The sequence below is a fragment of the Coenobita brevimanus genome, chromosome 29 (genome assembly GCF_032717465.1).
Source record: "Coenobita brevimanus isolate Jiangsu-jjx chromosome 29, ASM3271746v2, whole genome shotgun sequence".
In the NCBI taxonomy this organism is placed as follows: domain Eukaryota; kingdom Metazoa; phylum Arthropoda; class Malacostraca; order Decapoda; family Coenobitidae; genus Coenobita; species Coenobita brevimanus.
The window spans coordinates 44,984,528-45,008,727 of record NC_136982.1 but is presented as its reverse complement, the minus strand read 5'-3'; the positions used below and the strand labels follow the sequence as shown (position 1 = coordinate 45,008,727).

General features: G+C 39.9%; 2 protein-coding genes and 1 non-coding gene across 3 annotated transcripts; 2 read left to right on the top strand and 1 right to left on the bottom strand.

Annotated features, from left to right (window-relative positions):
* The first annotated feature begins 370 nt into the window (after window positions 1-370).
* Window positions 371-22,904, top strand: Coq9 (ubiquinone biosynthesis protein COQ9, mitochondrial). Its single transcript, XM_080268718.1, has 7 exons — window positions 371-440; window positions 13,239-13,451; window positions 14,930-15,080; window positions 16,244-16,433; window positions 19,655-19,744; window positions 22,488-22,607; window positions 22,810-22,904. The coding sequence occupies exons 1-7, from the start codon at window positions 380-382 to the stop codon at window positions 22,846-22,848; spliced, it is 864 nt and encodes a 287-aa protein (XP_080124844.1). The 5' UTR covers window positions 371-379; the 3' UTR covers window positions 22,849-22,904.
* Window positions 1,524-1,642, bottom strand: LOC145395128 (5S ribosomal RNA). The gene has a single exon (XR_013896558.1). It is a non-coding gene; the product is annotated as a 5S ribosomal RNA (ribosomal RNA).
* On the top strand, window positions 3,723-5,558 carry LOC145394896 (glomulin). The gene has a single exon (XM_080268647.1). The coding sequence runs from the start codon at window positions 3,723-3,725 to the stop codon at window positions 5,556-5,558; it is 1,836 nt and encodes a 611-aa protein (XP_080124773.1).
* Window positions 22,905-24,200: the final 1,296 nt, after the last annotated feature.

The window sequence follows — 24,200 nt, the reverse complement described above, 5'->3', positions numbered from 1 at the left end:
CCAGGAAATCACCAAAAATAGCCTATAGTCACTGATATAAATATATATATAAATATATATATACATATATGTATATAAAAATGTAGAAAAATCTGATATACCTGCATTTCTCTCCGCTAAACGTTAAAAATTGCTGCTAAATATACATGTTAATCTAGCGGTAAGGATGCAGAATGGACAGCGCTACTTTGCAGGCTGTCCACCATTTGCAATAAATATCGAATGGCTGATATATTTCTTGTTATATATAGCAACCACACTGCCAAACTAATAATAGTAATTTTTAACATGTCACAATTCTCATGATTCCATGACATAATGGTATTAGGTGAACAGTTTCTTACTCCTGAGAAAAACTGTTGGCATCTCTACAACAAGAATGAAGTTGGTGGGAGTACAGACACTGTTCTCGCGCATTTTGAGAGCCTCCAGGGCACTTGGTAAGGATTGTATTATATTTCTGCCATATTTAAATATCATTTTATTAGCAGCCGAGAATATGTAGTATTTGTATTTTCACGCAACTTGTTTTAATAAAAACAAATGAAATGGTAACGCAAGAGGTGATCATTTGCAAATCCGAGTTACCTAAGGTATGTATGTAGATAGAGATTGCACAAAATTTCCAAATGACGTGATTTAAGCTTTGCCTGAAGTTAGAATATTTTTTTTTTTAATTGATGTCGCAGTCACCACATGATAAGCCTTTTCGGCTGTCATTTTTGCTTCATGATTGGTTATTTGAATTACTTGAAGGAGTCTAGAGGCTGAGGCCTCACAGTCGTGGTGGTCAACCGCAGCGCCTTAGCCCTGTGGCCCTTTGAGGTCCAGCTGGTCCAGGATAGAGTTTGATGTTGCCCTGCAGAGTTGGGTGTACTCAGGTGTCGGATGCACGAAGTGACATGCAGGAAGTTACCATTCCTTTATTTAGCCTAAAGTAATCTAACCTAGCCAAACCTTAACCTAACCTAACCTTATTGTAATTCAGCCTAACCTAAATAAACCTGAACTAAACTAACCAGTGGTAGGTGGTGGCGACCATGATCCTTACACTTAATGTAGTGCTGCCTACTACTTCCTTAGCCTTTATTGTTCTTTTTCTGTGCCTGCCCTCCTCTCTTCCTATTTCTCCCATCTTTCGTGTCACTTCTTATTGCTTTTCTTTCCTTTAAATGTGGCTTTACATTGTGTGATAAGCCATATGGTTTCCTGTAAGCCAAGAAACCATAGACAACGCTGGGTTGGTAACCATATAACCAAACCATATGTGCTCCCTACGCATCAGCAAGTGGGTTGGTGGAGGGTTAGTGCCCCTCCCTGTAAAACAAAATAACTCAAATGGCCACCCCTTGCTAACCATAATTCATGAAATGAGCGATTTCACAATCTGCCGGTAACATTCATCATTCATTCATTCATTGCCAGAAGCCATGTATCCCACACGGGGTGGCCAAGGGCTTAGAGTTAATTGTTTTACAGGGAGGGGCACTAATCCTCCACCAACCCCACTTGACACATAGGGATGCCAACAGCATCTGGTGTTCCCAGGCAGTCACCCATCCAAGTACTAACCAGACCCAACGTTGCTTAACTTCGCTGATCGGACGTGAAGTGGTGTACTCAACGTGGTATGGCCGTTTACTATGTTTTCAAATATTTTGATTATGTTGGATGTTAAGGCCACTGGTCGATAGTTTTTGGAAAGACCTTTTTCTATCCCTTTGTGTATTGGTGTTATAGTGGCTTTTTTGAGTTCTTTGGGTATTTTCCCAGAGTCCAGTGATTTGTGCCAGAGAAGGTATAAGGGTCATGCAAGAGTGTCTTTACATTTCGTTAGTAACACTTCTTGGACTCCATCCAGACCAGGTGCAGAACTTGACTTTAATTCACCAGTTGCCTTGATAACATCTTCTTCACTGAAGTTAAGGTCAGTCAGGGTATGTTGCTATTGTGCGTTGGGTCAGTCATGAAGAATATATGATCATTGTGTTGTCTAGTTTACTGTAGACTGCATCATATTGGTTTGCAAGAATGTAGCATATTCATGTGGGTCAATTACCAGGTCACCTTCTTCCGATAGCAAATGCCCAACTTGAAATTTTGTTCTGGAGTATCATTATTATTACTATTATTATCATTAATAATGATAGGTGGGGGCACCCACCATCCATTCACTTAGTGTAGAGCTGGTTTGGGTATCTATCCTTTCATCTCATCCATCCTTCCTCTTCTGTCTTTCTTTCCTTCATTCTTTCCTCTTCCTTATGCCTATGGGTGACTCTTCACACCCTTTTCTGTCTTTTTTTTTTTTCCGTCATTCTTTCCTCTTCCTTCTGCTTGTGGGAGACTCTACACTGGCGACAAGCCAAATGGTTTCCTGTACACCAGGAAACCATTTACTGTGCTGGGTTGTAACCACACAACCAGATTATGGTGCGTGGTGGTTTAGCAGGTAATTAAGGCTCTCCTGTTGGATTGAGCCCTGTTCTCAATAGGGTGGAGTCAAAGGCTTTTCATCTCATTAACTCTCCTCGTCTTAGTGACTCCCTTCAACCTCTGTCTCTTCGCCGCACTGTTGCATCTTTATCTCTTTTCTATCACTACTTCAGTGGTCACTTCTCCTCTGAACTGTCTGCTTGCATTTCTCCACCTCTATGACGGGTGTGTAGCACCTGTCTAGCAGCAAACTCTCATCCCTTTTCTGTCCAACTCTCTACTGCAAGAGTTAACTGTTACTCCCAGTCCTTCATTTATGCAACATGTCAACTCTGGAACTGTCTCCCTCTGTCTGTATTTCCTGCTTCCTATGATCTCCAGACTTTCAAATGCAGTGTGTCCAGGCATCTCGAAATGATCATATCTTGAATTTGGCTGTCTCTTGTATTTTGTTTTTCTCTCGGAAGGAACAATTATTGCAGGCTCGTGGCCTTTGGTTCCTTCTTCCTAGCATAAAAAAAAATATATATATTACTGTGGTTAACTTCTGTAGTTATCAGTTTCTGCTTGTATGTAATATTTTATACACTGCATTATAACAGAGGCAGGCTAGTTGCTTAACAGTACTTACCCAGTCATGCTTACCTAATCATATGTAGAGGGAGAGTAAGAAAAAAATGTTTTTTTTTTTTTTTTTTCCTTGCACCCACATCCGTTGGTTATGTCAGTGTGCTCTATGATGTTGTTATCCCCAAATTGGGGGAGGGAGTCTTCTTGGTGGCATATCCATCATAAATGCGTCTTTGTGGAGGTTTAATATTGTCCCATATCATTTCTGCAGTCGTTATAGCCTATGTGACCTTCGCCCTGCAATAGGTCACTTGAAAATGTACATCAGTATATACTGGAGAAAGCTGAATCAGTACTTGCAGTCTGGTTCACAAAATTATATCATGTCTTTTAATACACATTCTGTATTCAGATTGCTTTATTTTTTTTCATTGCCCAATCATATAAATAAAGATGAAATACATGAAGGTGTCTTACTGTATGTTGTGTACCATAATAGAGAATGTGATTGCCTCTGACAGTACTGAAGTGAATAGGTTGATGATAATTTTGTGAAAGTTATTGCTGAAAGAAGTGTTTCCTTGTTTTCAGACTGAAGGTGAAACACAAAAAGAGACAATATACCAGGCCGTGAGGAACTGGTAGAGAAGACCAAGTCATTTACATCTTGTTGCTTTGTTGAGAAATATTGAGTGACAACTGTATTCTGAATTAAAATGGCAGCAGTGAGTGATACAGAAGTTGCTCATGGTCAGAATGATGTTCCTCAGAAAGATCTTGGATCTGACCTTTGGGAAAAAATGAAAAATGGTGATTATGAAGGTGCACTTAGTGAAATAAAAGAAGAAAGACACCACGAATACCTTGTAGGCAACAGCCTAGAGCTTGTTCCAATAATAACAAAACTGTTGGCAGAGAATCTTGATCTTGATGGGGAGAAATGTGTCCAGGATTTATTAGTATACATCGCCTCAGTTGCCAACCCAAAGGAAGCAGTTCTTGTGTTTCTTGAAGAGTTAGAGATGAATACGTCGTCTTTACACTTCCGCACAATGCTCCAGCCCATCCACGCAACACTGATGAGGCAGGTGTCACAGGCTACACGGGCAGTCACTTTCTCGTGGGTTTTCAACACACTGTATTCACGCCTGGCAGCAATGAACATACCAACAAACCTTGGCTTGGAGGGGAAGGAGAGGAAGCTTTTAGATGTCCACCCAGAGATCAAGGATGTGTCAAGAAACTTTGAGTGTCTTGTGGATTTCTATGAAGAGTTTTATCACAAAGTAATAAATGGTGATCTTGTATGGTCAGGAAAGACACCATCCAGAGAGTATCTTGCCATGTTTCTTCTTCAACTATACCATAAACCACTAGCATATTTAGATGTGTACTGCACTGATGGTGAAGCTGAGAATTCCCTGTATCGTACAAGTGCACATTTGACAGGAATGGTTGCAGATCTCTTGTTAAATCCTTTTAAGCTCTTCTCATACATTGTCTGGGATAACTCTAAGAGGGTCTTGGTAAGTGAAGGAGATGCGGACTGTGAACGTGAGCAAACAGCTGACGATGAAGATGAGGATAAGGATGTACATAAAGAAGAGGAGATAGAGAAGGAGAAAGATACATCAGGAATCAGTGAAGTTTCCCAACTTTCTCTTTCCTGTTTCTTCTACTGTGCTCTGGGTCAGAACATGGCCAGTGACTGCCTGCCCCAGGTTTATTCCAGTCATTATGTGTATCTCAGCTGTGTGCCTCTTTTAGTTAACTTATTAAAAGAGAAAGAAGACCCTCTCATACATAAAGGACTGATACTAGCTACACGTCTTTTGGGTAAAATTGAAGAGAAGACATTGCCAAGTGCATGTTTGGAAGCCAAGGCTCATTCCTCCTTTCCGCAACTGCTAATTAAAACAATGATATACTGTAATAACAAGGAATTACGCATCCTGGCTCTTGAACAGTTTAAACATTACTTTAGCAAATTTGACAGCACTGGAAGAAGGAAGCTTATCCATGCTTTGCTTGTCACTATAAAACATGCCGGTGCCTTAGGTTTGGTAATTCATGAACTGAAGGAAAATGTTGCCTTTTCCCTGAAGCAAAAACCCATTGATCCTAATTTCAGTGGAAAGCATTTGATAAAGTTAACAAAACTGGTGTGTTCCCTACCCGATGCTGAAAAAACTGACCTGCTTGAGTGGAGTGACTGCATCGTACCAGCCCTCAACTTCCTTATCTTCATATTCCTTCGTGATCGAGACAGTGCAAGTGGTATTAAGGATGTTGTACCATATTTAGAGAATGCATATTTTCCACAAATTCAGAAAGGTCTTGACTTGTCCAGGTGTCACTATGAACTCAAACTAAAAGAGCTGGAACACCCTAGAGAGAACGACACAGACGTGAGTGTGTATATTGCTGGCACAATGCTGCCCAGCATGCCAGTGGAACAAGAAAAAAGTGTGGTACAGACAGCAATATGTTCTTTAGATATGATACAGTGTGTTTTAGTTAGAGCAAAAGAGGTTGTAGATAAAGCTTCATGAATGTATGGGATATAGACCAGCATAATGTATTTGTACTCAAGATAAATTCCCCATTTACCAATCAAAATAGGATTTGTACATAATTGAAGTACAGTGTACAGTACAGGAATGCTTTAACAAATAATAGAAGACTGTGACACTTCAGTTTTGTATTATGGCTGTTGCTAAACTTTATTTATTCAGCATAGGAACCCCACCTTCCTTAATCGCATTGAGTGTGGGTAATGTCCTTTAAAAGCAAGTTTCTTTTTTTTTTTTTTTTTTTTTTTAGGGTTCAACATGCTTGCATGCATCATCCTTGGTCACCTAATGGCAGCTGTCCATGCTGCTTGATCTGTGGAAGCCTCTCTGTTCATTCTCGTTTCTCTGAGGTCACACTCTGTGATCTCTTCCCAGGATTTTTGTGGTCTTCCTCTCACAACCCTACCCCCAACATTCACACTTCTCACTTTCTTCTCCCTAATGTCGTCCCCCATCCTCACCACATGCCCAAACCTTCTCAATTTACCTCTCCTCATCACAACACCAATCCACTTCAGTCACACCCTTCCTCTTCACTCATCCATTGTGAACCTAGCTCCCCCCAGGCCTCACATTCAAGGACACATTGCACATCTGCTCAATCATTGTCATTTCTGTACATTTGAGCCTGCAAATATCCTATTCCTTTACTGCCCAAGTCTCAGTACCAAACAGCATTACATTCCTAACACATGTTGGATACAGAGATCCCATAGCACAGAGGGAGAACCCTTTCAGTGTCAGGAGAGGCAACAGCTCCCTGAACTTCTTCCAACCTCTCCTCACTCTAGCCACAGAGCTAGCTCCAGCTCTACCTCTGGCATATAACATGTCTCCCAATTAACAAAACTCTTCCACACACTAAAGAGACATACCAGCAAGATCAATCCTATCACATCAGACATTCTCCACATTCTCTCCCTGACACACTGCACACATGAAATTAGCATTATCTCACAGTTTACTTGTAATACCACTACATTTCTTATGCACCCACCTATCACAAACACTGTACAAGATGGAATTACTTCCCATGCCCTTGTGGCAAACCATACATGGCCACTCTCCCTGTTTTTGACAGTACTGCCACCTTCCCTAGATATAATCACGTTTGTTTTAGCAGCATTTACTCTCAAGCCCTTGTGCCCCATACCAGAGCTGGGCACTTCCACAGTCACTTCTGCAAACTGCAAATTCCGCAGTTGTGGAAGTGTGATTTTGTTTGCGACAAATGGTATGCAGATTCATGGTTTTACACTTGTGGAAGCTCTTCCACAAACGCAGATATGCCCACAAACATCTATGTGGCCTGGCCTGGTGGGTGGCGTCTGCGAGAGTCACCGGCTCGACAGCACCGCTCACCACTCCTGCACTGTTGCCAGATGTACAATAAATATTGTATACAGGGTATATACAATAAATTCACCTTCAGTATGATGTACAGTAGCATTTTTCATTATCGAACGCATTGGACGATAATTTTATGATTCCTTCAAAAAGAATGTAGAGAGAGAGAGAGAGAGAGGCTGAAGATCAGATTCATCTGATTTTGATATTCACAGGCTTCATACCAAGCTCTCAGGAAAGGAATGAAAATGGGTATAAGCCAGGAGGGGGCAGCATTCATGCTCGTGATTAAATAATAAAGCATATCATCATCATAGCAAGTCGTATTGTGCTTTACATTGGAGGGTTCCTCACTACATTATCTTAACCTGTTAACTGTGCATGGCAGTTTTTTGGAGGTGTCCGTGGTGTGCAGACATAGGGGTAAAAATTAAATCTCCCAAAGGCCAAATTTTGTCTGAGGAATTGAGAGAACACATGCCAAAGTATATAATAACGAAATATTAGCTCAATACTGTATTTACCTTTGTAAAGCCATGGATGAACATTGAAGTGTCTGATTCCCTATTGGAATGTATGGTTTTCGTTTTCTCTTTCGGTTTCGGTTTTGAAGACTCAAACATGCTTGCATGGGTCAGCATTGGTCACCATGGCACTATATTCGAAATTCACATGCGCAGCCAGGGCTGTATTGAGCAGTCGCTCTCGGAACAGCCCAGGCTGTATAGAGCAGTTAACGGGTTAATGGTATATTGTATGAGCTTTCTGTGGGAAGGTTAAGAAATAAGAGTCTAAAGTTAAAAGCCTGCACAGATTTTTTTTTTCCACTAAATAAAGAAAAATGTAAAGCCTAATTCAAGATCAATTTATTTTCCTGATTCTTAGATGTTATGATGTATGCTACTGTTGTAAACTACATCCGGGTACTAGAAAGACTTGTTAACGTAGAAGTCAATAACAAGATGAAAGTGCAAAGATGTGCTATGAAACCTCCCCACCCACCTAGAATATTGCCTTTAGTCTAAATTTCAAATTGTCAGACTTACAGCATTGCCAGTGCCAGTATTTTAATCTCAGCAAAAATCATTAGGTAGATAAATAACAAATTAAACAAGAAATGTACAAAATGAAACTGAACACAATTTTACCATTTTTCTGACCAGCCAACCACCTTTCCCCATGTGATATCAATATAGATAGGTAGATAGATATACTGTATGTTGGAGTTGTCTCACTTGTTGGAGGAGTCTGACTGACTAAAGAGTGAGGACTGAGGAGGTTAGGGCCAAAGAATAGAGGTGGACTAGCATGTCAACTTGTCAGATGTGAGCTGTGAAGTGTAATAGTTTAATTCATTTACTGTATTTACAGTAGTGAAGGATTTACCCTTGTTTTGTAATAAAAATAGTCTCATATACTAATAATAATAACTGAAATATATATTTTAGTTTTACTCGAATTATGAGTTTATATATCCCATTCATTACTGTAGACAATTTTCAAACTTCATAAAGTCACCTATTGTTAGTCAGAATAAATAAAGATATAATTATAGTGGATGAGCACCTAGAGATGATTATTAACCCCTTGATTATGAAAAATATCATCCTAAACTTATATAATCCTCTAATGTTAGCGTTGTGGTGTGGATGTGGATGTGATAGGAAGCGTTAGGAGGAGCACATTAAGGTGGTTTGGCCATGTGGAGAGGATGGAGGGTGAGAGACTGATGAGGAGAGTGTATGTGAGTGAGATGGAGGGGGGGAGAGGGAAGGGGAGGCCGAGGATGAGATGGAGGGATAGAGTGGAGACGTATATGAGAGTTGGGGGTGTGAGTTGGGAGCAGGGCAGTGAAATAGCAGGGGACAGGGCGACGTGGAGGCGATTTGTTTGTGGCCTCTCCGTATGGGATTGAGGCGTCTGGCAATAGATGGATAGATAGTATCAAGAATAAAATGAAGCTGATGCCGTGGTACTGAAAGGGATAAAAATGGTTTGCGTTTGCGTTTTTGCATTTATGAAACTGCAAATTTCAAAAATTTTGCAGCTTTGAGGTTATGGAAGGCCATTTTTTGAGTTTGTGGATTTGTTTTGCAGAATTTAATTTTCGTTTGTGGTGTCCATCTCTGCCCCATACCATCTCTCCACTTCCTAAATCTTTCCCCTACCTCCCTTTTATTCACTGTAGTCAGCACCAAATCATGGGTTTATGACATCTCCCACAGAAGTCCATTTCTGAAGTATTGTGAGAGGGCTTCAAGCATTATGATAAACAATAAGAGACTCAAGACTGACCCCTGATGCACACCAACATTCATAGAAAACTCATCACTCAAATCTCCATTCACTCTCACCTGGGTGTGAGCACCCACATACATAGCCATAACCACACTAACCAGCCACTCCTCAATCCCAAGCCTTCTCATTGCCCATCTTACCATTCCCCGAGGGACTTTGTTAGAGGCCTTCTCCAAATCAATATAAACAAAGTACAGATCCCGTTTCTTTGCCATATATTTTTCCTGAAGGTGTTGAACAATGAATATGGCATCAGAGGTCCTTTTGCCTGGCATATACCCAAACTGCATCTCATCAATATTCACTTTTTCTCTACACATGCCTTCTAGAACTCTCTCCATTACCTTCATACCTGTCTGAAAAGTCTTTCCTAAGCTGAATAATACCTTTAGGAGATGGCAGAAGCAAAGTGGAAAGACTTCCCATGGCTCAGTGAGTTAAAGGAGGGTTAGAACATTTAGGTATTATGTTCTGACTTGCACCAGATACTTAATTCATATCAGGCAAGGAAGGAAATACACAATCATCCTAGTACAAGATGGTATGATTTTCGTGCTTTTCAGTGTCTTGTCTTGCTCCTCATATCAGTAGCCTGAGCTGTCCCCGCAACACACGAGATACAAGAGCTCCAGATACCGACCATCCTGTATTTGAGCAGAGAATTATGGTAGTAGCTAACAGTAGTGATAGTTGCAACCCCTGGGGCATTTGAAAGTGAACTGAGTAGACTGAAGGCTGCCTTTATTCTGCAGTCCACCATCCTTCTGTTGTTGGAAGGGGAGGGAGTTGAGGGACATTTGTTCAACCAGTCATTCGAGCTGCCTTGTTATATTTGTGTCACTGCATGAAAGCATCACTCTCCAACACTTAAGTTTACTGTGTACATTAGAGTTATTTGCAGTTGCTACCTTATATGCCTAACTTATGATGAGGAAATGTAATTCTGTTATTTTGAAGTATTGAAAATCATGGGACATTTATGCAGAAAATGTTGTGATGCTTGCTGTTAGGAAACAGACTTTTGCAGATTGGTTCAGAATTTAATGAATATCCAAATATCCATGAACAGTGATGGTCAGAAATAAATGCAGATAAGATGAAGGTTAAGTAAGTAGTACCCAGCAAGGGGGTGATGCCACAACTTTTTTTTAATAGAGCCCCCTTCCCCTATTTTCTGTGCATGTCACTGTCCAGATTCAGCAGGACATGAACCCAATGAACTGAATGATGAAGATTCCCATGTGCAGTCTAACAGCCTCATTTGGTGGGTTAAGGGGGGATTGAGGGGTATTTGTATAGCTAGGGAGCTCCAGGTCCACCACCTAGTTATATTGGTGCCACCACAGGAAGGCACTCCTCTTCAGCACCAATGAGTAAGTTTAATGCAGAACTGCAGTCTCAGTTGGATGACAGCATTGTCAAATTATCACCCATGAGTAAAAGTTTTCTGACAATCCTCTGCCAGCACTGTGTCTGCCTTCCATATTTCTCAGTCCTCACTAAGCAACAGATAGTATCCATCTTTCTCACGCTCTTCTTTGTGTGTGTGTGTGTGTGTGTGTGTGTGTGTGTGTGTGTGTGTGTATTTACCTATTTGTAGTATACAGGAATTGAGCGATGCTCGTGTTGTCCTATCTCCATATCCACATTTATCTAGTTTACTTTTACACACATGAATGTTTTTCTCCTGCACCACCTTTTTGTCTAAGTCGTTCCAAAAACTTATGTATTTACCCAATATACCTGATTGAGATACACATGAAGTATGCTATGCTCGTGGGTTCGCATCGCTGTTTCTCAGTAAGTCAAATTTAGCTTTAAACTCGTTTAAGTTTTTAGACTGGATGTCCAGGCTACTCCATAAATCTATACTTCTGGTAGGAAAGCTATATTTCTTGATATCCTTCAAGCAGCTTGACTTTTTCAATTTCATTCCGTGTCCTCTTGTTGCTCTCTTATCTCATACAAACAGATCTTCTCGGTCAATTTTATCTACTCCTATCATGGTCCTAAACACTGCAATCATGTCTCCTCTCTTTCTTCTTTCCTCTAAGGAAGGCAAATCCAGCTTTTCCAACCTCTCTCTGTATGAAAAATCTGCCATCTTGGTTACTGTTCTTTGTATTCTCTCAATCTAAACTCTCATCACTGTCTGTCAACTTGTACCTTTCCTTCTTGCTGGAACCTTGCTCACACTCAGCCAGTCCCAAAGAAGGATGACCATTCCCAACCCTTTAACTATCACCCAGTTGCTTTAACATCCTGTGTCTCAAAAGTTTTTGAGACTATTCTTTAACAGAAAAATTTTAAAGCATCCTTCCTATCACAACCTTCTTTCTGATTGTCAGTATTGGTTCCGTCAGGGATGCTCCACTGGCGATCTTCTCACCTACCATTCAGACTCCTGGTCATCCTTCTTTCAGGACTTTGGCAAAAGCTTTGCCATTGCACTTGACATTTCAAATGCTTTTGATCGAGTCTGGCATAAATCTTTAATTTCCACACTGCCCTTGTACAGTTTCTATCCTTCTATCTGTGCCTTCATCTATAGCTTCCTTTCTGGTCATTCTATAGCTGCTGTTGGAGACAGCCATTGTTTTTCTCCTAGATCTATCAATAGTGGTGTTCCTCAGGGCTGTGCCCTATCACCATCTCTCTTCCTTTTATTCATCATTGACCTTTTAAGCTGTACATCTAACCCTATCCACTCATAGGCGGATGATTCCACCCTTCACCTTTCCATTCGGTTCCTGTAAAGTCCATCTCAGCAGTTACTTCAGCAAACAAGGGATGAGGCTATGGCACACCTAATGTCTGAGTTGGCTTGGATCTCTAACTTAGGAGGTAAAAGTAATCTTGTTGTTTTTAATGCATCAAAGACTCAGATTTTACACTATCAACCCAACAAAATTTTCCAGAAAAGTACCCAGTAATATTTGATAATATCCAGCTCAATCCTGTGTCATCCTTAAACATACTTGGGGTTTCATTCTCTTGGGAGTTATCTTGGAAAGATCATATTACATCTCTTGTAAAATCGGCCTCCAAGAGATTATGTGTGCTAAGCTGACTCTGCTCTTTCCTTACCCCTGCGCAGTTGTTGACTTTATACATGGGTTTTATTCACCCCTGTGTAGAGTACAACTCTCATATGTGGGAAGGCTTCCCACATACAGCTCTTCTCAACAAGGTGGAGACAAAGGCTTTTTGTCTCATTAACTCTTCTCGTCTTAGTGGCTCCCTTCAATCTCTGTGTCTTCTCTGTACTGTTGCATCTTTCTCTCTTTTTCTCTCACTGCTTCAATGGTCACTGCTTCTCTGAACTACCTGCTTCCATCCCTCCACCTCTGCGACATGACAGGCGTGTAGCACCTGTCTAGCAACAAACTCTCATTCCTTTTCTGTCCAGCTGTCTAATGCAAGAGTTAACCATTTCTCTCAGTCTTTCATTTATGCAACAGGTCTACTCTGGAACTGTCTCCCTCTGTCTGTATTTCCTACTTCCTATGCTATGACCTGGAGAGAGGTACTATGATGGATAATTATAGGGTTTAATTATTACCACTTTCATATATATTTATATGATGTAGCTTGTATCACATATGAGAGATGTCACAATTCTTGTAATTGTAAAAATGATATATGTGTGTCAAGTGCTAGTGAATTCCCAGAGGAACAACTGGTGCATTTGAGAAACAAAAGACCAGACTATCATTATTATTATTGTTATTTCCAGTCTTTCAAACGCAGTGTGTCCAGGCATCTCAAAATGAATGGGATCTTGACTTGGGCTTTCAGTTGTATTGTCTTTGTTTTTTTCTTGGAAGGAATGGTTTATGGGCTCCTTTGGTTACTTCCTCCTTAAAAAAAACAAAAACAAAAAAAAAACAGCTCCACTGTCCTGTCATGTTGGTGCCACTATATGCAGGCATCCCTCTTCAGCAGAACAGTTAAACATATAACCACACACTATGTACAATAGTATTATGTATTAAGTAACAAGCCTTATTTCAGAACATACAAGGGGGCTGAAAACGCACTCAGGACAATGGGCATCTGAGCAGAGTGAACAGTTCAAAGGAGATGAACACAAAAGCTCAGAATCTTCTCAGGGAGATTCTGAATTTGAAACAGAAGATGGTGAATATTATGTGAAGAAGCAGATCCTTGATGCAGCTCTGCCATTTGTGCATACTCATGGCTGGTCACAGGAAGCTATTATGCAAGGTAGGACCATGGTTATTATGACTCATTTTGTGAATTATTTACTTATTATTATTAATAGTAGTAGTGGTGATAGAAGTGGCAGTATTATTTATTTGACCATTTATATATACCTTTGTAGATAGTAGTTGATATAGAAGTCAACTGTATGTACATAATATTTATGTCAGTTTTAAGAGTTTTGCAGTGGGTTAAACCCTTAGGATACCTATTTGATATATTCATAACTTGGTCAGAAATAGGTTTTTGTTTTGATAACATCTGTTACTGAGTCCATCCTGGAATCTGAAGTTCAGTACGCCCTCAATGTAACGAACTACACTGTAATTGGTACCAGACCTTTGACATTAAGCCGAACACTATGTTGTTCAGCAATTTCCCAGGCATCATGGCTTTTACCAAACAAAGATAATAATTATAATAATGATAATAATAACAACAATAATCTGGTCTTTTGTTTCTCAGAAGCTCCAGTTCTTCCACTGGGAATTCACTATCGCACGACACACACACATACATTATTTTTACAATTACAAGAATTGTGACATCTCTCATATACGACACAAACCTCATAAGTAAAAAAAAAAATTTTGAAATTGGCAATAATTAAACCCTATAATCATCTGTCACAGTGCAATATCTCTCTCCAAGTCGTAGCATTTTGAAAAGATAAAGGCTTTCAGCTGTCTCTTAAAGGATTCAGCAGAAGAGAGTTGTCTCATGGACAACAACAATCTATTATACAGTATAACCTAGGGGCTCTGTACACAAAAGAACGATCAGAGAAAGATGACTGGTGAATGGCTCCAGGCTCGTCAAGACACAAGGAATCATCTTCACTATGTAACCACACCTGAAGGTGCCAATGGGAATTTCAACAATTCAGCAAGATACTTTGGTTCACCAAACTAATGAACCTTGAATGTAATATGACATAGTTCAAATTCAGTTCTGGCCTTTACAGGTAACCAGTGCAGCTCAGTTAGGAACTGGGTAGTCGAGGTTCTCAGGGGGTGACCAAAGATAAGCCTTGCTGCCCTGTTCAACACAGACTAACTTTCGTTAGTACCGTATATTATTTGTAAGTCAATCCACAGTGAATTACAATAATCGACATGAGACAAGACCATTGCATGGACCAATGTTAAGAGGCAATGTCTGTTCAGGAATTTTCTCACAGAGTACAGATTTCTGATATGCAAGTTACACCCTCTGACAACTTGATTAATATGTTCTTTGTAATTTACCTTTGAATTATATATAATAAACACCCAGTTTACTAACGGAACTGACTGGATGAAGCTGTGACACACCAATGTTCAAAGCCAGGGTATTATCAGTGTTATCACCCCTTCTGTTTCCTCTGATGATGATGATCTCAGTTGTATTATCATTCAGCTTAAGTTTTCTCCTTGCCATCCAGATCTTAATATCAGTTATCATTCTCTCTTATTTGATTTTACTTTTTAAATATATTTCAGGAGCAGAGGCATTGGGTTACTCCAGCATGGCTCATGGTATGTTCCTTGGTGGGGGTGTGGAGCTGGTGAACCACTTTTATCAACAATGTAATAATAAGCTGGATGATGTCCTGGCTTACAGAGTTAAAGAGGTTACCGACAACCCAGAACTGTAAGTGATAGTGTAGAGTTGTAGCTTTAGATTTCTTGTTTAACCCTATCAGGTTTCCGGGCCAGGGAGATTATGTCTGCCAGAGTCAGCCACTCTCATGCTGACCCACATCTTCACGCCTGGATATTTTTCTTTGATCGCCCTGTGTAAATACACTTTTCCAGGTGGAATGTTAGTTTTGGTGTCATTTTAAAGCTGAATAGCTGTACTTTATTGTAGTACAGTATATTCAAAACAAAAGATCAAAGAAAATAAAAAGTCAAAATGATGAGTTGAAATTAGGCAAAACCCAAAAATTTTATACCTTGCCGTAGAAAAATATTCGGCAAAAAAAAATTAACCAAGACATATGAATCTGGTTTAAACCATGCAAAACTATGATAAATTATCTTTACAATGATATATAGAATATGGTTATTTCTGCATTTTATTGCACTGTAAAGAGAAAGGAAAGAGATGCACAATATTATATGAGTCTCAGTCGCATATTTGCTTCGCGATCTTTTTCTTTGATCAGTCTGTGTAAATACACTTTTTATGATACGATGGTGGTTGTGGTGTTATTTTGAAGCTGAATAGGTGTAATTTATCGTATGATTCAAAATGGAAAACAAAGAAAATGAAAAGTCAAAGTGATGAGTTGAAGTGAGGCAAAAACCAATAATTTTGTACCTTGCTGTAGAAAAATATTCACCAAGAATAAAGTAATAAAGAGACAGAGTCTTGAGTCAGACCAGCTTTGCAGTATCCACTGCGCATGGAGCAACCATTCCGTGACATTATGCTCAAGTCTCTTTGTTATGATGCATAAATGCAATTTATGGTGAATATTTTACAAAAATATCCTGAAATGATGCATAAACACTTCATCAGAATCCCTGAGGCTGAATTTCAGATGACGTGAAAATGCATCATTGGAATCTCAAAGGGTTAATAGTGATAATGTCCCTACTTTTGAAATGAGAAAAGTTTATCATCACCACGTCACCTTGTCCTCTACAATCAGACTGCCCTCCCGCAGATGCATGCTACAGTGCTTTCATTGTTATACCTCTCAACTTCATCTTTGATCTGCCTCTCAAGCTCACTTACATAGCTTATTCTTTTCTAGTCAGTCTTACATTTTGTGCTGTTTATTAATATTTTTTTTATATGACCAACAGGAAGAAAGGAATGACAGCCTTCATTGGTGAGGCTGTAGAGGAGCGTCTGCGGATGAACACTGAGTATATTGACACTTGGCACAAGGCTTTGGCTCTACATACATCGCCCACAAATGCACTACAAGCTCTTAACAACATTGGCAGCCTTGTGGACACCATTTGGTACCATGCTGGAGACAGATCACATGATGTAAGATAAAAAGCATTTAGTACAGTATATTGTACTTCAGGTCAACCATATAGGAAAAGGAAATTTTGATTTACATTAACCTTTAAATAACAGATCTGGGAGAGTGGAGTCTTCTTCCATTGCAAATATTTTTTCCAGAAAAATTCGTATCTTAAACTCAAAGTTTCTGCCCTCCAAGGAGAAGGTTATTTGGAAAAGTAAGATGTGCATGATCAAGTTAAATCTTTCGTTTGCAAATAATAAAAAAGAAATAGTTGCTAGCTTGCTTGATGTTGCTGTGGCAGTGACTAAAAGACAAGTGATAAAAAAAGAAAATGCATTCTGCAAGGTGTAGGACATAAATACAGATAAACTGCAGGTGAAACTAAGGGTGTCTGGTTTCATGGTATTTAGAACAGACTTGCTTAGCTCTGGAAATGTGTAGGACTTAACTATTAGAGGTTACTGCCACACGGGGAAAATGCTTTCTGTTATAAGACATCCCACCTTCAGAACAAAAATGCTTCTATTTACACCATGTGGCATACTCTGCTGTTGTAAGCTGTTGTACTGACTCATGTTTAACCACATTAGCTTTGTATATGCAATAATCTCTCAGTTATCCAACGTAATAGGGCCATGGGCATGTCTGGGTAGTGGCAATGTCCTGATAATGAACAATATCCCACCTACTATGCCCAGACCCTACCTATACCCAACCTCCAACCTATACCTAACCTATTAGTACAGTACCTCTGCTTACTTTAGCAGTGTTTTCCAATCATTCAGGCATATTTAGACATAAGAACACACATAGGAATATCCAAAGTGATGCTAAACACCAAGAAAACCTTGCAAAAAAAAAAACATTGAGAACCAAAAAAACACCCTATGTATACACTGCTGTATGTACAGTACCCTTCCAAATTTTGGCAGTTTTCAGGTCAGTATGCCATATTTAGGTATCAAAACACACAGCAATATCAAAAGTAATGCTAAACACCAAGAAAACCATGCAAAAAATAATTGAAAACCAAAAAACACCCTACTTATGCACTACTGTATGTACAGTACCCCTCCTAATTTTGGCACCATTTTCCAGTCAATCTGCCATATTTAGACATCAAAATACACACAGGAATATCCAAAGTAATGATAAACACAAAGAAAACCCTGAAAAAACAAAACAAAAAACAAAAAACACCCTGCCTATAAACTACTGTATGTGTAGGAAGGGGTTCAGGGAAACACTGGATGCCCAGCCTTCATTTACTCTCTTGATACATTCTGATGGGAGTGGGTAGGTCCCTGCTCTCTCATGGTGCCGACACAGAGTGGTTCAACATATCATACATCTCCCCCCCCCCCCCAAGTTATATAACTGCAATATACAGATCCATCCATCATCCAATCCTATGTCTCCCAATGAGGAGCATAGGAACCCGGGGCTAGGCAAGTTGGTCTTGATATTAAAGATGAGAGTGACCAGCCTCACTCATCCCTGGATGGCATTACCTGAGCAATGAACCCCAACCATCTCTTGGATATACACCAGTATATGCTCAGTCCGATTGGAGCACCTTAATTACCCACTAAACCACCAGGTGCCATAATTTGGTTGTATGGTTGCCACCCAGCATAGTAAATGGCTTCCTGGTGCACAGGAAACCATTTTGGCTTGTCACTAAGTGTAGAGTCTCTCATAGGCATAAGGAAGAGGAAAGAATGAAGGAAAGAAAGACAGAAGAAGATGGAAGGAAGGAAGAGAGGAAAGGGCAGTTACTTAGAGCAGCACTACATCAAATGAGTAGATGGTGAGTGTCCCCATCTACCACTGAACTAAGGCGTTGCCCATGTGTAGAGGACTTAGGTTTGGAGCACGAAGAACTGTATGTCTGGATGCTTTTCCTGATGTCCACCAATTATCCTTGGGTGGACTCGAAACTCTGACCCTTCAGCTAGAGTGGAGCACCCTCACCCACTGAGCCACGGCTGATTATTATTATTATTAATATTATTATTATTATTTTGTGGTAGGTGAGGGCACTCACCATCCACTCATTCAGTGTAGCGCCGTTCTCGGGTGTCTGCCCTTACCTCTCCTCCATCCTTCTTTCTTTTCATCCTCATCTGTCTTTCTTTACATCATTCTTTCCTTGTCCTTTTGCCTACGGGTGACTTTACACTCCCTCTTCTGTCTTACTTTCCTTCATTCTTTCCTCGTCCTTCTGTCTACAGGTGACGTTATACGTCCTCTTTTGTCTCTCTTTCCTTCATTCTTTCCTCTTCCTTCAGCCTGTGGGTGACTTCTACAAATAGTCTCCTGTACACCAGGAAACAATTTACTACGCTGGGTAGTAACCATATAACCAAATTTTGGCATCGGTGGTTTAGTGGGTAATTACGGCGCTCCAATTGGATTGAGCCGATGAAGGTTTATATCCAAGGGGTAGTTGTTTATTGCTCACTTAATGCCACTCAGGGAAGAGTGAGGCTGGTCACTCTCATCTTAAATGTCGTACCAACTTGCCCAGCCCCGGGCTACTACACTCTTCATGAGGCAATGTAGAATTGGATGATGGATGGATGGATGAATTGCAATCCTAGTCTCCCCCCCTCCCCCCAACTTTATATTCAAGGACACACTAAACATCCATTTAATCCTTGTCATTTCTGTATGTTAGAGCCTATGCATATCCTCTTCCTTTACTGCCCAAGTCTCACTGCCATACAGCATTGCACTCCTAACACATGCTAACAGGTTAGGCTAGATGAAATCAGCACATGGTAAAAAAATCAGAAACCGGTATCAAACAACAGTTAGAGATGCTGAACACCATGAAAACAGGGAAAAAAGAAGTCTGAAGCCACCATAGATTGTTTCTTCAATGAAACTTACATACAGTATTTTTAATTGTTTGTAAGTACAGTGCAGTGGAGTTCTACATCTGTCCAATTGATTTTGATGAGAAATCGAAATGAATGAGACAGTCTCTCGTGTTTCTTAACAATAGATACAATTATGAAATCATGCTCATGCCACTCATGTGGATGTTAGAAGTGGCCCATAAGAGTGAAACATTTATACAGTAGTTTTTAGTTTTTCAAATAAGGATCCTATTCAATAGAAACTTATAATTTTGATATTGACAACCACTGGTGCTTGATTAGTACAACCACTGGTGCTTGATTAATGTAAAAGAAACCAATATTTTATTATACCGGTATTTCCTTTTCCATAGTTCAACTGGTATACCAAAAGAGGATTACTGGCTGCAGTTTACAAAAGCACAGAGTTGTGTATGCTTCAAGACAAGAGTGAAGACTTTCAGGTTAGTATTTGATTAATCATCAGTTGAATATGCACTGATGTATTGTGATCTTTAGTGCAGTGGTATCTTGATATTAATAAATTTTGTGCTTCATATTTAGTCTTCATTCTGTGTCATTGATAAGTAAGGATATTCTGTACCATACCATAACATCTTTTCACTGGCATTTCCTATTGTATCATTTATAAAGGCTTCAGCACGCTTGCATGCTGGAGCCTTTATAAATGATAGGTGGCTGCAGCCTTGGTCACCTAATGGCAGCATACCACATTGCTCATTCTCTGGCAGACTCCCTGTTTAGCCCTTTCGTTACTGGACGACGCCAGCTGCGTCCAACTGCAGATGAGTACTGTACTCAGGATATGGGCTTGCTCTGCCATGCCCGAGTGTTGGGAGAACCCCTCCCTTGTTTCCGCGCTCACGGTATCTCTTAAACATTTTATCTTCACACCCTCAGTTTTGCTACAGTCTGTAATTTTTTTTTCCTTGTAATCTCGAATAGTTTATGGTGTTGATAAAAATCTATCTATCTATCTATTGCCAGACGCCTCAATCCCGTTTGGGGTGGCCACAAACAAATCGCCTCCAAGTCGCCCTGTCCCCCGCCATTTCACTGCCCTGCTCCCAACTCACACCCCCCTCTCTCATATACCTCTCCACCCCATCCCTCCATCTCATCCTCGGCCTCCCCCTCCCTCTTCCCCCCTCCACCTCACTCACATACACTCTCTTTGTCAGTCTTTCACCCTCCATCCTCTCCACATGTATTGAATTGAGAAATATCATTTAGTTCTTTCAGGTTGAGAGGTATTTTATGCAAAAATAAATGTGTATGTATTACCTAGACTGCAAGTGTTAACCCTTTGAGTAAGATGATGCTTTGTTAATTTTACTTATTTAGACTGCAAGTGTTAACCCTGTGAATAAGATGATGCATTGTTAATTTTACTCATATATATATTTTGCAGCTGCATGATTTTATTATAGTTAGGACATTCATCTTTTAGTGAAGGGACCAGTGTTTTATTATATCCATACTCTCATCATCTGTTGAACCCATCTCATTTCCTCATCCAGCTCACCATAAATTTAGTCTTATGTCTATCACAACAACACGTGTATTTTTTTGAGATGGTTTTATCATTATCATATTTGTATGTCCAGTATACTATATACTGTACAATCAATCCTCGTAAATCGCAGCAATTTGGGTCTGGACCACTGCCGTGATTTACAGATTCCATGGGTTATAAATAATAACTCTTATGTGAAAAATGAATTTGGGTCTGGACTTTGGCCAACCACCTCCTACAGCACCCTACCTACACCTATCTAGGCACCATCAAACACAAACATACAAATTTAGGAATATTCAGTGCATGTATTTAATAGAAATAAGCAATGTTAAGGGATCTCACCTTAATCCTATGACAAAATTGCTTAAGTGAATGGAGTGGGATGGTGTTGGGAAGAACTTAGAACTTCTCAGCACTTGTTCTTCCCAAACTCTTTCACCAACTTTGAAAACTTCTCTCCCCTCTCAACACGACGAATGAGCTCCAAACATTTACTGTACAACAACTGCGGCAGCTTCTTGACGCCATACTGCTTAGAGCACTTCATTGGGGGGTTGGGAGAGGCCATGGCAAGTAGGAGGCGGGGGGAAGTTGCACAAAAAAGTCAGTTAGCTCTCGTACTCCACGGCGACGGTCTGTTGTGTGCGGACTGGCAGGACAAGAACAACAACAACATGGCGGCATTAGTATGCACATATGCCACCAGGGACGCTCGGTGATTGGTTGTTGGGTCGCGATTTTCAATTTGAATGCTGCGGTTTACGATTCTCCTCGGAAAAGGCCCACTTCGGTGCCTAGGTCCGCGATTTTTGTGACTTAACAACGATTTAACGGTGTCGGCAGCCTGACAGCCACTTAGCCATGATTTACGAATTCTTGGTTTATAAACATGCGATTTACGAGGATTGAGTGTACTGTATATATGCAGCCATGTCTGCATATGTGTAGTGTGTAGGATTGTGTAACACCTGACCCCTTATTTGTGTGTACAGTACATACTGTGTCTATGCAGTGTGTACTGTACATACAAATATGACAGTAGCAACATTGGTAGAGCTCACGGGATTGAATAGCCAGTGAATGAGATTGTGGCCTATTTAACCCATGGATTGTGCAATTACCCTTTTTTTTTTTATCCCACCTCATGGTGTGCAAAAAATGAAGATTTTTTTGTTTGTTTTTGTTTTTGTTTATTATAAACTTGAAGATAAACATCCAGGGCATCATCTGGTGAAAAAAAAAATCTTTCTCCATCTTTGCGTAGGGCCATACTTAAGTTTACGTAGGGGAGTTGTGAAAAAATGAAAAAAAAAAAAAATTGTTTATTAAAGTCTTGAAGATAAACATCCAGGGCATCATCTGGTTAAAAGAAAAAAGTCTCTCTCTCTCTCTCCGTCTTGGCGTAGCGCCATGCGTAAGTTTGCATAAGGGTGGAGTAGTTCATGATGATGCACAGCCAGCACAGCCTGAGCTGTGGCTCGCAACATGATGCTACCCAGCCTGAGCTGTGACATGCAATCCACATGTTAATTCTGGGAGATTTACTTGCTTTCCTTCTACTGTATCTGGTTTATTTCTTGCTCGCTGGACCCTCCCTCACCACATTTATAGGTAGAAAGAGGTCTCGATGTTGAGGATGGTAGATTATTGTACTTTATTTTTTCCAGAACACTTGGGACTTCATGAATAGACGATTATCTGATGTCCATAAGCTTGGCAAGTGTGTGCGGATGGTAGATGGTGCTGTTGTAAATTTTGCAAATTTTACCAAAGCAGGCATGAAAACGGTAAGGATTTGTGTGTTTAGTTTTGTGCTGTTTCATATATTTATGGGTTTCAGTACTTTATATTAAAGCATTATTGATACTTTCATTAAATGCTGTTCTCAATTTTTTACATTATTTACAGGGTCTCAACATATTTTAGCATAATTGGTATGCTCATTAAATACTGAGTTTATTTTTTTAACTTAATCTTTATTGTTTACAGGGTCTCAACATTATTGGACTAAACAACAAGACTCGGTAGTTGGCTGCAAATTTATTATGTAACATTAAATGGTTGTGTACAGTATGCAAGACGTGAATTTACGAAATCTTCTATGCGTTGTTTTATTATCTTTTTGTAAAATGCAGTATAAGCAGTGTGGTCTGTAGATAAGGCTTGCAGTAGGTATGATGATGCCTTGGTATTGAATATTAACTTCAGTGAGCTCACCATCAGGGTGAGTATCACCTAAGCATCGTTGGTTAGTTGAGGACATATTTTTTTTTTTTTATCCATGAGGTACTCAGGATTCCAAGGGCTTAAATGGTGGGTGAATGAGTGTGTGGCCCATATCATTGGGCATGCCGTTAATTGGTTTCCCCACTGTCATTTCTTTTTTCTCACTTTCTGAATGCTACCTCACCTCCCCAGTGGACAGGAGAATAGGAAGGATGATGATTTTTTGTGGGGTAGGATTTATTCATAATGCTTATTTAATTATTCAGTACTATCTTGCATTATAAGCAGGTAGTAAGAACACCATATTTACTTTTCCTAACTTTATTGAGTTCTGCAGTACCATATTACACATGGAAATGGGATAACAGCATAACCCTACTGTTCTCTTATTACTGGTACTGATAGCTACACAGACAAATACAGCTATCTATCTATACCCAGATGCCATAATCCTATAAGGAGTGGCTGTTTGTCTCTAATTTAGTTGTTTTATTGGTAGGGACACTTGCCCTCGACCAACCCACTTGTTGACACTGAGGACACATATGGGTTGGTTATCTAGTTACCACCTGGCACTGTATTTGGTTTCCTGGCTTACAGGAAACCATTAGGCTTGTCACTCAATGTAAAGCCACCTGAAAAGGAATGATTAATGAAAAGTGACAGGTGAGATCAGAAAAACAGGAAGAGAGGAGGGCAGACAACAGAAAAATAATGATAAAGGTGAAGGAAGAAGTAGGCAGCAGTACATCAAATAGTGAATTATGGTCGCCAGTGCCTACCAGCCTTGAACTGATACAATAGTCCGATGGCAGGGAACAGAGTGACATGGAGGCAATTCATTTGAGGTCATCCCATATGGGATTAAGGCATCTGTTGATAGATAGACCTTAACATTTTCTTGCATGCTATTTTTACTGTTGTGATATCAATGTAGTTTGCATCAATGACATACAACAGGATACTGAGTGTGATGTGCAGAATAAAAGACTAAGCAAGAGGAGTCACAGAATCTGCAAAACCACTTCAAATACAACCCATAGTCCTGGATCAATGATCAGAGATCACCACAAATGCTTCAATCATCAAGGTATGTATATATGTTACCACAAAAGTGGGGAAACCTGTCATCGTATAGAATGCCTAAAACTTCA

What these genes read in the sequence shown, in the direction of transcription:
- Coq9 (XM_080268718.1), top strand. Translation starts at nt 380, where the DNA reads ATGAAGTTGGTGGGAGTACAGACACTGTTCTCGCGCATTTTGAGAGCC. An exon ending in ACAAGAGTGAAGACTTTCAG is followed by an intron (nt 19,745 to 22,487) that starts GTTAGTATTTGA and finishes TATTTTTTCCAG; the next exon opens with AACACTTGGGACTTCATGAA. An exon ending in CCAAAGCAGGCATGAAAACG is followed by an intron (nt 22,608 to 22,809) that starts GTAAGGATTTGT and finishes TATTGTTTACAG; the next exon opens with GGTCTCAACATTATTGGACT.
- LOC145394896 (XM_080268647.1), top strand. Translation starts at nt 3,723, where the DNA reads ATGGCAGCAGTGAGTGATACAGAAGTTGCTCATGGTCAGAATGATGTT.